The sequence below is a fragment of the Myotis nattereri genome, assembly GCF_964212035.1.
Source record: "Myotis nattereri genome assembly, chromosome: 7".
NCBI classification, from domain to species: domain Eukaryota; kingdom Metazoa; phylum Chordata; class Mammalia; order Chiroptera; family Vespertilionidae; genus Myotis; species Myotis nattereri.
In genome coordinates, this window is record NC_138082.1 from 36,334,234 (window position 1) to 36,347,446 (window position 13,213).

Genomic DNA, 13,213 nt, shown 5'->3' on the forward strand with positions numbered 1-13,213 from the left:
AGGCACTGTTGAGCATCTTTTCATGGGCTGGTTGGCCAGTCATGTATCTTCTTTGGGGATGTCTATTCAAGTCCTTTACCCATTTTTAAATTAAGGTGTTTGGGGGGTTTGTTGTTGAGTTATAAGAGTTCTCTATGTATTCTGGACATTAAATCTAATATCAGATTCATGATTTGCAAGTATTTTTTCCCATTCTCTGGGCTGCCTTTTCACTCTCAATATCATCCTTTGAAGCACAAAGTTTTTAATTTTTCCAATTTGTCTTTCTTTTCTTTTGTTCCCTGTGCTTTTGGTGTCATATCTAAGCAATTGTTGCCAACTCCAAGGCCGTGAAGATTTCCCCCCGTGTTTTCTTCTAAGAGTCGTACAGCCTTAGCTCTTCCGTTTAGGTGCTCGGCAGGGCTTTAGGCCCTAACAGCTCCAAGTTCCAGTCACCCCAGCAGAGCTCCTCCCCACCCCCCCCCCACAAGCTCCTTTCTTCATTGCAATGCAGTGTCTGGGATTTCATTTTAGCCACCCCATGAAAGCAAGGGACAGAGGGCAGGGTCCATGAGTCACCCCCGTACCCCTGCCCCAGGATGGGCCCCCACAGCGTGCCTAGCATCCTCCTCAGGCAACCCTTTGAATAGATGAATGCAGGTGGGTTCTGTCCCAAGGAACCTCTCAGGATTGACCACAGTCTGGATTCCTCCCACCAACCAGGGCTGATAGCCCCCTGTGGTCCTCTGGGCAGGGGGCCAGAGGCAAAGAGAGGCCCCAAGAGCTGGATGGAGAGGGAAGGGAGTGAGAGTTCTCTCCTGCAGCACATATGCCCAGGGGTCCACTGTGGTGACCCTGAGAGGCTGACCTGGTAGTGTCCCCCACTGTGAGCCTTCCAGTGTCTTCCCTGACCCAACCACCCCTTTACAGGGTCTCCACTGCTGTCCCCAAACCAGGCCTCAGACATGGACAGATGGCCAGGGGAACACAGACACCAGGGGCCTGGGCACCTACCATCGGGCAGGAGGACAGTCAGCCTTGGCCCCAGTCAGCAGTTCTGGGCGGTGACGGAGCCAGTGCCCCAGCCACTGTCCCGAGCAGGGCTGTATTTTGGTTCAACGGAGGAATGCACAGCCTGCTTCCTGTCTGGCACCTGCAGGGGATGCGCCCTTAGAGGCTGCGAACCGAACCGTCTCTCAGCTGAGCCACAGCCACAGGCAGGAACCACTCCTCTCCTTCGGGAGAGATGTCTGTAGGGAGTGCAGGAGAGTACCGGTCCCCAGGGCAGAGTCACCAAGAGTACAGACAGGGGTGGGAAGACAGGCAGATGCCAGAGCTGATTGGCGCGGGACTGGCAGCCTGGAGGCCCAGAGGGCTGGGACAGGGGGCACCACATTCCTCTGTGGCCTCTCACCCTCTTCCCCGATTGCCCTCCATATGACCCGTCTTTGGAGGACACGTCAGAACTGGGTGTCCCACCCACAGCAAGCCTGTCTGTCAGGGTGAGGACGAGAGGCCGACCAAGGGCAGGAGTGACTGGCCGCGCACCGGGAAGTACAAAAGCTTTCATGTGAATTTTGAGGTCCCCTCTCCTCTTAGAGAGGATCTGGGCCAGGGGTGGCAAATTCTGGTGTCCCTGGGGCCAGCAGGAGACAGAAAAAGGTGAGGCTAGCTGAGTTCTGCCTCCCCTTCCCCAGTCCCTGCCCCACCCCTGTGTCCCCCGGGCCCACACATGGGCCCGACCCCGCCAGGACTTGGATTGTCCCAGGGGAGCTGGAAATGCAGTCTGTGAGTGACACGGTGGGGCCGAGTGAAATCCAGTGAGTTTCCCGCTTGGAGGAAGGAGCAGTGACAAAACGCAGCCATGGCCCATCTGTGAGGGCCTTCTGCACAGACAAGGGGAGGCAAGCACATTCTGGACACGTGGTGAGCGAGGCTGCCTGCCCTCTGAGCACTTTCTTGAACCCCAGGGAGCAGGCAGTTCAGGGCCCCGGCTGGCTGAGTCCAGCTCAGTCAGGATGTAGGTCAGGACCAGCCGTGCCTCCCTGCCTGCCCGTCCATCCCACAGAGGAGCGACCTGCATGGTGAGGACTCCTATCACATCTACTCATTCCAGACATTTCCCTGGGGCTGTGCCCAGGCTCAGCGCTGACTCTGCCCTCAGTTCTCCTCCTAGTCCATGGAGGGCCCAGGCCCAGAAGCTGCAAGCATGGACATCAGGCAGTGAGGCTCCAGGGTATGCACAGGCCCTGTGTGGGCCTTGAGGGGGCGGAGAAGGCTCCCCGAGGAGAGCATGCAGGGTGGGGTCAAGGGGGAGTGGGCAAGCTGAGATCAGGGTTGGGGGGAGGGGCATGGCAGGATGGCCCCACCCACCTCAAGGCACCAACTGTCATGGTTTCCAGTGACTGGAGCCTTATTTAGACTCATCTGAGTGACCTTCACAGATGGACACACCGACCTCTGCAGTATCTCACCCCCCATGGCCTAAGCACCCAAATTACACTGGTACCCCCTCCCCCCTGCCCAAGGCAGGAACTCTCACCAGAGGACAGGGCCACATCCTCCTGTCAGAGGAGGTCCAGCCTCTGAGCAGCAGGAAATGCTGGCCTGCCCCTCCACCATCCCTCCCTCCCAAGCTCCTCTGGGCTCATCCTCCAGGCCCACAGGGGCTCCAGGACTCAGGGATGCTGCAGGAAGCCTTGGGTGCCAAGAGGATGCCCAAGCCATGGCGTCGGTCCCCTGGGCTCTGAATCTGGACCTCCGCTTTGTGACTTCAGGAGCCAGAACTCACTACTAGACCAGAGGGGCCGGGATCAGAGGGACAGCCTAGGCCCTGGTGCCCTAGGAACTGCCCCATAAACCCACGCCAGCCCCGATGCCCAGTGGGGCTGTGTCTGGCCCTGAGAGCTGGCCTGTCTTTGCATGGGGCACCCTTATAACTGTCTTCTCGGGAAGGGGAGGGTGGCTGGAGCCCCTGAGGACATCAGGAGCAGGACAGAGCACAGGAGGCTTCAGTGAGCTTCGGTTCTGAGGAAGTGCCCCAGCCACTCAGGCTGCCCCACCTCCTGCAGCACTGGGCACAGGTATGCTCACCCGCGGTGTCCATCCTGGTGGCCTCAGAGGGACACACCCATCCCCAGGGCCCCCAAATGGCCTCCTCTCATCAGAGGGATAGTCACTTCTGGCTTTAGGGCCTACTCCAGCGCCACCCCTCCCCAACAGGGACTCCCATCGGCATCAGCCCAGCTGGGGTAGGTCCAGCTTGGAACAAGGCCCCGAGGGGAGACAGGTGGGGTGGGACACTGGCCTGGCTGAACGTCTGTTGCCACACTCAGTCCGGAGGCCCCAGAAGGCCAGGCAGGGAGGGGCAGACTTCTCTCTCTGCCCTGACGAATGGCCCTGCCTCTCTCCCTTCACCTCTCCCATGGGGATTGGGTGCCACTGGCTGGGGTGCCCCTGCTGGTCCTTCATGTGGCTCTGGGCAGGTGCAGTGAGTGAGCAGAAATGACCTTCCTCTGGCAAGGATGGAGCAGGTACCCTGAAGGGTCCAGAGGGAAATCAGATTCCAGGAGGCGTGACCAAGCACAAGGCCAGGAAGACAAGGTCTCCTTTGGGCCTCGAGCAGGTGGCTTCCCCTCCCCAGGCCTCAGTCTGCTCATCTGCTACATGCCAGTGCCCTGTTGAACTCTAGGTTCTTCTCCAAACATCAGGGGGAAGTCACGGTTTGATTCTCCATCAGGAGGAAGCGGCGGTCAGCATGCCACCTCCACAGCTTGTGGCCACCAAGCACACGATTCCTCCCAGGGCAACTGGCCAACGGAAGGCTGGGCCTTTCCCCGCAGGCGAGGGGGCCAGGGGGAGAGGTCGGCCCCTCCCTGATTGTGGTTGCTCAGGTGGACAGCTTCTCCCAGGGCGTCTCCAGGTCTCCGGGGGAAACAGCTTCCAGACAACAGCGTTCCTTAGTCCCCATCGCAACAAGGCCTGCACTCCTGTTTCCAGGGAAACCCAGCCTTCAGCGTCCCAGTTGCCACAGCAACACCTAAGCTACAGTTGCCCACAAGGTCCCAACCTGGAGGGGGCAGCTGGGAACCCAGGACAGGGGAGCAGGTGCTGCACAGGTGTGGGGCCAAGAGCTGAAGGAGGTCCTGGCCAGGATCCTAGGAGGAGACGCCCGGACCGGAGCCCGGCTTTCTCCTGGATCCTGTGCTCCAGCTGCAATGAGTTCTGCCTCCAGCGAGCCAGGCAACGGGGATGCAGCCGAGCGGCCGCAGCTGGGGCTGGACACCGTGATCCAGGTCAGTGGGGTGGCTGCCCTCCAGCACGCTCCCAGGAGCAGGCTCCAAGGGCACCTTGAGAGGGAAGGGACCCTGCAGAGGCCACGCCTCCTCGGCTCAAGGGGCACTTTGCACAAGCTCACGTGGTCAGCAAGAGCACACAACCGCATGCGCAGACGCACACACACAGCGCAGACTGACTGGGAAAGGGGGCTGGGGCCCCAGACCCCTGGAGAGCCCCTTCCCGCTGAGCCCCAGGCTTGCAGCTTGCACATGGTGAGGAGGGGGGACTAGATCCAGGCTGACTTCTGGGTCTAATTCACTGCTTCCTTTGTGGCGAAGTGTGGGAGCCGGCAGTCCCTCGCCAGAGCTGCTTGTCACCTCTGCCCATGGGTGGGCGGGTGGGACCGTCCCCAATGTCTGTCCTGTGAGTTCCAGAAGTTCTAGTTCTGACTTTCTTAGCCCCACTGACATAACAACAACAATGACTGGTTGTTATCCCCATGCCCCTCTCCCCGTCACCCCTGACCCAACCTGATGGCATCCCTGCCATCTCACCCCCTTAGGTGTCCCTCACCCCGGGCTATCACAGTCAGGCAGTCCCTGCCTGACTGACCCCAGGGCATCCCAGCGAAGGCCCATGCAGCAGTGACTCAGAGTTGTCCATTAACTCAGTTCTTGGAACTTCGGAACGACACTCTGGAGGTGACGTGGTCCTATATCAACAATGCAGGTCCCTGGGGAAAAGCAACTGCCCACAGTTGGTGCCAGGAGATTAGGCCACACGGTGGAGTCACCACACACATGTGCATGCACACACTCTCACACACAGGTGCCCACACAGGACAGAATGTGATGAGGGTATTTGAGTCAGGTGATAAAATGAGACAAATGAGGTGGCCTGGGTGGGTGACACTCTGTCCAGCTCTCAGGGGGGCCTCAGGGGGTCTGACCAAAGGTGGGTGAGGGAGGGGAGGGGCTTGCACACAGAGTGTCCAAGACTTTCGGCGTGTCCCAGTGGCCCCATCTGCCCGTGAGCGTTCTATCATCCCCCCTCGATTTGGGGCAAATAGAGGCTCAAGGGTGGAAGCAAGTTGCCACGGTGACAGGCTGGTTTGTGAGAGAAATACAGGATGGCATCGATGTGGGCAGTGGGCATCAGTGCTGGGCAAACATGGCTGCCCTGGGAAACTGTCATCTGAAGCCACAAGAAACCCCACAAGGTCTGCTCCACCCGCCTGGCCAACATCTGTTATTTGCCTGGCAGTGATTGAGATCTCAGTGCACGATACTGGGGTGAGCAAGCAGGCAGGCGCCACGGAGACCCAGATGGGCCTGTCCAGACAGGGCAGCAGGGCAGCAGATGGGGAAACTGGGAGCCTGGGCACAGTGTGACTTGAGGATGGGGGGGCTCATGTGTGACCAGGCCTGAACATGCTCCCCACGTCAGAGAAGCCTACTGACGCCCCACCCCTCCAGCCAGAGGTGCTGCCTCGTCCTCTGCATCCCCTTCCACTTCTGGCCCCCTTGTGCATCCACTAGAGCAGTGGTTCTCAACCTTCCTAATGCTGCGACCCTTTAATACAGTTCCTCATGTTGTGGTGACCCCCAATTTCATTGTTACAAATTGAACATAAATAAAGCATAGTGATTAATCACAAAAACAATATGCAATTGTATATGTGTTTTCCGATGGTTTAGGCGACCCCTGTGAAAGGGTCGTTCGACCCCCGAAGGGGTGGCGACCCACAGGTTGAGAACCGCTGCACTAGAGCATCATCAGAATGCCAGAAGCACCTGACTTAGATTCATGTGTCCTATTTAGGAACTTTATCACAACGAAAGTGTGCTTGTATGTGTGGCAGCACATCTGTGAATCCCCAGAACATGCGTGGCCGTGGCTCACTGTGCTCACGGCCATCTGGTTCTCCATACTTTTCATCCAGCTTATTGCTAACAGCCATTGGAGTGGCTTCCAATATGTCCTGCCAGGCACAGCACGGCCATAAACATTCTGGAACGTGTCGTTGGGGGCCTTGTGTATGCATCTCTTTTGGGGATCTACCCAGGAGGGCAAACAATCATCCTAGGTTTTGTATGTGCAGTTTTGGTGGAAGCTGCCGAATGGATTTCCAAAGAGGTTGTGCCATCCAAGCCACAGGATGCCAGGGGCTGGTTGCTGCATACCCCAGCCAACACTTGGCACTTCCTACCATTTTCCTACATAGCCATTAGAGTGAATGTTCCTGAGTGTTACATTGTGGCTTTGCTGTCTATCATTTGCCTGATGACTAGTGTAGCTGAATATATGTCCCCATGCTTATTGACCCCTTGGGTACCTTCTTTGGTGAAGTGTCTGCTCTAAAATCTTGCCCATTTTTCTACTGTGGTGGCTTCTCTTTTTGTTATTGATTTGGAAACAAGTCCTTTATTGAAGGCATGCATTGCAAATGTCTTCTGTGGGTGGGTGGCCTTTCCTCCTGTAATGGCATATTTTGATGGACAGAAGCTCATCATTTTAATACAGCACAATTCATCAATTTCCCCCTTGATGTTAGTGTTTCTGTGTGCTGTTTAAGAAACACACTTTGCCCACTCCCAGGCCACAAAGACGTTCTTGTTTCCTTTTAAAAGCTGTGTTGTTTAACCTTCACCGGGAAATCTGACACCTATGTTCGACTGACCTTTGTGTGCAGCTTGAGGTGGGGATCACCATGCGGTGCCTTCCATGTGCATACGCAGTGGACTGAGGCCCCCTCGTGAACATCAGCACGCGGGTGCACGGGCAGACTTTGGAGGCCCATCCCACTGCTTTGCTCCTACTGTTACCTCCACCTGGACACCTGACCTGTGCCCCCTCTGGCTGTTGAACTCTTACTTATCCTTCAAGGTCCAATTCGCCTGCCACCTCCTCCAGGAAGCCTGTGTGGGTCCTGGGGACACAGGAGCAAACATGATCCACAAGGTTATTGCCCTCCCCAGTGTTCCTTGATATGAGTCATTTTGCAGTTGGTGATATTTATACCTTAGGTTGGGGTTTCAGTCATTCATGTAGTGACCCCTCTGAGCTCGCTGTGTGCCAAGCATCAATCATGCTGAGGGCTGGGGTAGGGGCTCAGAGATGAATGAGCTGTCCCCCTCACCCCCAATGCCTGAGCCAATGCCTGGCCCGGATCTCCCCTGTACTATTAGTTGAGGACCAAACTGCCACTCATGAGAGGCATGACCCTACGCCAGGGCTCCAGGGCTCCGTGAGAAGCCTAAACTGAGATGGGCTGAGATACACATGGCGGGGCCAGGTGCTGCCTCAGACACAGAGAAGCTCTTTCTCTTAAGGAAATGGAGCCTGGCGGGCAGCCACTCCAGCCCAGGGCCCTCTCTGCAGCAGCCAAGCTGTGGAAGGATGGCAAGCAGACGTCCGGTGGCTGGACTTGGCTGGGGGCCCTGTCCTCAGATGTGTTCCTCAAGCTGTGCCCACCCCTGGCGAGGGCCAGAGCCACCTGGGGGTGCAGGGAGGTCTGTGGGTGTGCCACTGTGGAAAGGCTCGGGAGGCTCTGAGCGGGCAGAGGTGGTGGAGGAAGGCAGGCAGTGTGCTTGTGCGGGCCCCTGGCCGCCTTTTCCTCTGCATGGGCTCAAGAGGGTGCCACATGGGGGAGAACACCTGAGGTCAGTGTGCTTGCTGGATCCTGATCTCTGGCCACTGGGCAGGTGCTGGCTCAGTAACCGCCGCCAAGGGCATTTGGGGGCCCACAGGCAGGATCCTAACATTGCCACGCGTGAGAGGATGACTGGGGAAGTCCCCAACTTCCTCACCCATAAAGTGGAAGTGAGAAGCTGCCCTGTGGGGTCAAGATAAGGGATATGAAAATGTTTGCTGAGAAACCTCGAGTGGTGTGTCCTGCCTCACTTCACTGATGCAGTCACAGGGCACTCACTCGTTCATGGGACAGAGCCGAGGCCTCCATCCTCCCAGAGCTGAGCGGGCTCAGTCTCTTGCAGCACCCCTGGCAGCCACGAGGTGGCACTGTTGGACCCACCATGTCCACCCCTCCGAGGCCCAGGCCAGTCTTCTCCCCACACTGAGACTCTGCCTAGGACTAGGTCCTGGTTGAGTTGGGGTCATTCTGTTGCCCCGCCCTGCCTGCCTGCCACTGGGCTCACCTGGACAGCCCAGGGGTCCCCCTAATTTGAGTCTGGGTGTGGGGGAGTCTCATCCTCTTTTTCCTAATCCATCCTCCACTCCCCTGGGGACCCGGACATCAGCGGTCTCTCCCTGTGGCCCTAGCAGCCGGGAGGTCCAGAAGGATCCACTCAGGGGGTTCTGTGCTGGTCACCAGCAAGGGGAAATGGCAAGATCCCTCCATGCGATTTCCATTTCTGACCTACAAGTCCACTCGCCTCCTCCCAGCTGCCTCCCCTCTTCATCTGTGAAAATGGAGGGGGGTCCCTGAGACTGCACCCCCCACCCTATAGAGCTGTGAGGGAGAGGGTTCTTCTGGGTCTCTCTCTCTCTCTCTCTCTCTCTCTCTCTCTCTCTCTCTCTCTCTCTCTGTTAAGGACGCTAGGGGGCTGGTGCAGGTGACACCACCGGGCAGAGCAGGGTCCCCAGCCCAATTCTCTGAAATGCGTCCTGCCCTGATGGGGTGGGGCTCCCCGGTGGAGGCTCTCTCCTCCACGGAGGCAGGGGCCACTCAGAGGCCACCTGAGGCCACGGGGGCCGCCCAGCTGTGACCTCGCTGGGTCTTTAGGGCAGGTTAGCGGAGGAGGGCGGCGCTGGGGAGGCCGGAGGAAGGAACAGGGCCGAGCTCAACCGAGAGTCCGGTCCAGGGTCTTTGGAGAAACGGGTGTCCAGCCCTGGTGTCCCTCGGCCGCCTCGGGGTCCGTGGGAGCTGGCAGGGCGCTGCCCGTCAGAGTGGACACCGCCCTCCAGGCCCGGCCCCAGGGCCCCAGCCCGCCGGTGGGGACGGTGAGCCCCCCAGAGGCGGACCCCCGCCGGGGGAGAGGCCGCGAGCGGTGGGGTCCGAGCCCCCGGTCTGCGCAGGCTCCGCCGGCCCTGGACGGAGCCCCTCCCCGCGCCCCAACCCCTGCGGCCCTTCCCCCCTCCCCCTCCCCTCTCCCCCTCCCCCCTCCGCGCTTCCGCGGGGGCGGGGCAGCCTCACACCCCGCGGGCGGGCGGAGGGGCGGGCGGGCCGAGCGCCCCCTCGGCTCCAGCTGGGCCGCGGCCCGTCGCAGGCACCCGGCCACAGCTGGAACCCATTAGGCGCAGCGCCTCCCGGGACGCCTGGGCTAATAAGTGACCCTCTGTAAATGCTCGGAATGAGTCAAGTTCGGGCCGCGCTGCTGCCTTCCCGTTAGCGGGTGGCGCCGCGGATGCCCGGGGGAGCGCGGGCGGCGGGCGGCGGGCCAGGGCAGAGGCCTGCCTGGCCCAGGAGGGGCGCTTCCTGGACGCACCGTCCGTGCTTTGCCGGCGGCGGGGGGTGGCGGATCTCGCCACCCGCCGGCCTCAGTTTCCCCGCGCGCTCATGAAGGGTTCAGGCGGCCGTGGCTGGGCCCCCCTGCCCGCCCCCCGCGCCTCTCCTCCCAGGCGCACCGGAGAGGCGGCTGGTGGTCTTGGCGCCCGGTCCTCGCTTGGCCCAGAGGAGGCCTGGCCTCCCCTTCCTCCCCCCCTCCCCCCACCGGCTGCTCACACCCGCCCAGAGCAGGGCTTGAGGGGGTCATGGGGGGGATGTCGAGCGAAGGCTCCTCCCCAAGACCTCCCAGGGGACTAAAATTCAAACCCAGGGTGAAGAGTAAGGCTCCAGCCTGAAGCAGGGCTGGGTTGGTTCCGGGGAACCGGGACCGGGGCTCTCACTCCGCGGGCAGCGGTGGAATTCAGTCCCAGGCGTTTGTTCAGCGGCTGCCCATCCGTGGGCTGCTGTTGGGGATCAGAACCGGCCTCACCAGATGTCATGCAGGAGCCAGGTTTTGGGGGGACTGGCAGTTTGGTCGGGATGGAGAGTCAGGACCAGGAGCATTTGAGGTGGATGTGCACCCAAGACTCCAGGCTGGGGTCTCAGGAGAGGCCCGAGGGAAAGTGAATCGGGGCCACAAGGTTGGGGAGCGGGAGGGCACCCAGGAGGCCCTCTGCTCCCACCAGCCAGCTGGGCATGAGGTCAGAGCCGGGCAGAGGGATCTAGACTGGAGAGGATCTTCAGGGAGAACTGGAAAGAAGTCAGAGGAGGAAGGACAGGCAGAGAGGAGGCCAGTGGTCACTCACCAGGACCCTGGGCTGGAAAGGAGATTTGGGGAGTCACCTGGTGGGGGAAGCACTGAGAGGCCAGAGGGAGAGGACTTCCAGTGGAGGGGGTATCTGGGCCCAAGGTGGCCAGTTTGGTAGGTCTGGGTCGTGGGGGCGGGGGGTGGGGTGACAGCAGGGCCCTGTTTTGTCACCCTGGAGAGTCACTGCGAGTGGACATCCACCTCAGAACCCCTTGAGAATCGAGTGGACATCCACCTCAGAACCCCTTGAGAATCGTCGGGTCACCCTTTCATATTTAATTCCCTGCCTTAAAGCAGACATCCTGACTATAGCAGGGCGGGTGGCCAAGACCTGCCTTGCTCCTGGGTGATCTTATCTGGCACCTGTCACACCCACAGGCTTCCTCTGGTTTCAAATGGCTATACACTCACCCCCTGAGTTCACAGGCCCCTGACCGTCCTCCCCACAGTCAGCGCCACAATGAGACCCAGACAGAAAGACCCCTGCCTAGTCTGGGCACCCCAAGACCAGGCCCTCCCCCTGCTGTTGACTCGGTGGAGCAAAGATTCCCCAGGCCAAGGCAGTGTCAGCTCAGAGTCCCAGAAGCCCCGGACCTGAATTTGCTGCCCACTTCCAGGCCTCTTTGGACTCTTCCAAGGCAGGTCAGCTGCTCTGGAGGCTAGGGAGGAGGGCCACCTTGCTCTCCTCACACTGCCCCTTCCTCCCAGCACCCCTAGAGAGGTGCACATGTGAGGGCTCAGCCCAGCCCCTCAGAAGGGGAGTAGTGCCAAAGGGCGGGCGTGGTGAGGACCTAGGCTAGCTGTTCTTGGACAGGCCCTTCTCTGTACTTGCTAATTGGTTCACCGAGTGGTGCCAGGACAGGCAGGGCGCCACGCCACTGTACGGTGGAGAAACCAAAGCACATGTCTTGGGTGACCTCAGCCTCACTCAGTCCTCTCCAGGGCATTTTCTGCTGTGGGAGAGCTCTATGGTCACCCCTCACCCTCATGAACTCCACTGGGCTCATATAGGGGTGCCTGGCAGCTGTTCAAGGACCTGCCAGCCCCAGGTGTCTCTGGGTGGGTGTTTTTCAGAGGCTGGAGGACACTGTCCTGAGCCCCACAGCCAGCAAAGAAGACCGGGCGCTGACCGTGCGTGGGGAAGGCTGGCAGGCCTCGCCCACCCCCCTGCCTGCCCGAATCCGTGAGATCGTGGCCAGCAGCCTGGGCGAGGAGCCACCCCAAGGTGAATAGAGGTGTCGGAAGAGGTGATGGGGGTGAAGGGACACCAGGGGAGCCGCCCAGCCATCAGCCGCAGTCCAGCTTCAGGGAGTCAAGCCCACATTGTCCCCTACTGGGCCCCTGCTGGCCTGTCATCGTCCCGTGTGAAGGGCCACAGAACCACATCCTCCCATAGGGAGGCCCGGGGGGTCATGTGTCATACCCACTTTGTCCTCACTACTAGGCCACAGGGACCTGCCCAAGCCAGCACTGCATTTGTGTTTGTGAAACGTTTGTGAGCGCCCGTCTTGGTTTCACCCACATTTGTTTTTCATTAGATGAGGGAAAACCCTTAGGGTTGACACTCAGGAAACAGATGCTGATCAGCCCCCCTCCCCCACCCCACCCCCACCCCATGAGCTGCCTCACCCAACCCTGCAGGCCCCCTCGAGGCACCAGCTCATTGTCATGCTTTTCAGCTGAGGAACTGGCCCTGAGGCTGGGTTTCTGCACCGAGGCCACCCAGCCATTGGGCCTCAGAGGTGCTCATAACTCCAAACCAGTCTGGCACCCCCCCTGGGTCCCAGGACCCCTTCTGAACTGAGGGTCCGTGCTGCCCTCTAAAGGAACTGAGAGCTCGCTAGGGTGTATTAAGGAAAGAGAAACCCTGCGTGTGGTTGGAAAAGCAACTCATTATTCAGGGATGGGATCTGATTTCACTGAATCAGCAGTTCCCACTGTTTCCCAGGGCTGGGGCACCCCCACTCGTTGTAATTGGTTTGGGGCTCACCCTTGGCATCGGTTTGTGTTTGAGGTGAGGATGTTGTAAAGGCAGGGAGGCAGGAGAAGGCCCACTGACCAGAGAGCAGGAGAGGCCCAGAGGGTGAAGTCTACCTCCCCCACATCCGGTCCCCTGGGTCAGAGCAGCCTTCAGTGCCACCATAGGGGCAGGGTGCTATGGCTGACCCCGGTGCCACCTGCAGGGGTGCGGGAGCCACCGGGAGCCTCAGCCCAGGTGCAGGAGGAGAGTGAGCTCCTGCAGGAGGAGCTGTCCCGGCTGGAGGACCTGCTGGCACAGGTGGGCGCCGAGCGGGACGAGCTGGCCAGCAGGTACCACATGGTCAGCGAGCGGGTAAGTGTTCATAATAGGCACGTGACAGACCAGGGTTGGGGCAGCCGGGCCCAGGTTGAGGCGGTCACCCATTGGGACTGGCAGTTGGACCAGTGGGACCAGCATCGAGTCTTAGTATGTACCTCAGCCACGCAATCCAAACCCTGGGCTGGAGGTGGAAGGTGAGGGCAGGATGGTGCCAGACCGCGCCAGGCTCACAGCCCAGCTAAGGCATTGAATTGTGCCTGCCTGACCAGGAGCCCTGTGGGGGCGACCTGATCAGTCCTGGCTGTTGGCCCAGTGACTAGCCCAGGTGAGCCCAGCACCAGCCCTCCGTCAGGACCTGCCCCAGGAGGGCGGGCGGCAGGCGGAAGGAAGCAAGCCCATTGGA

The 13,213-nt window shown here is 60.0% G+C and overlaps 1 protein-coding gene across 1 annotated transcript in view; it reads left to right on the forward strand.

The window, feature by feature from the left end:
• Nucleotides 1-4,196: 4,196 nt before the first annotated feature.
• CROCC2 (ciliary rootlet coiled-coil, rootletin family member 2) overlaps nucleotides 4,197-13,213 on the forward strand; it is a gene marked incomplete at both ends in the record, with an annotated part of 56,843 nt that continues 47,826 nt past the window's right edge. The window contains 3 exons of the mRNA XM_081096026.1: nucleotides 4,197-4,274; nucleotides 11,586-11,736; nucleotides 12,695-12,864. Of these exons, the coding sequence (XP_080952152.1) occupies nucleotides 4,197-4,274; nucleotides 11,586-11,736; nucleotides 12,695-12,864 (399 nt within the window). The remainder of the gene's footprint in view (nucleotides 4,275-11,585; nucleotides 11,737-12,694; nucleotides 12,865-13,213) is intronic.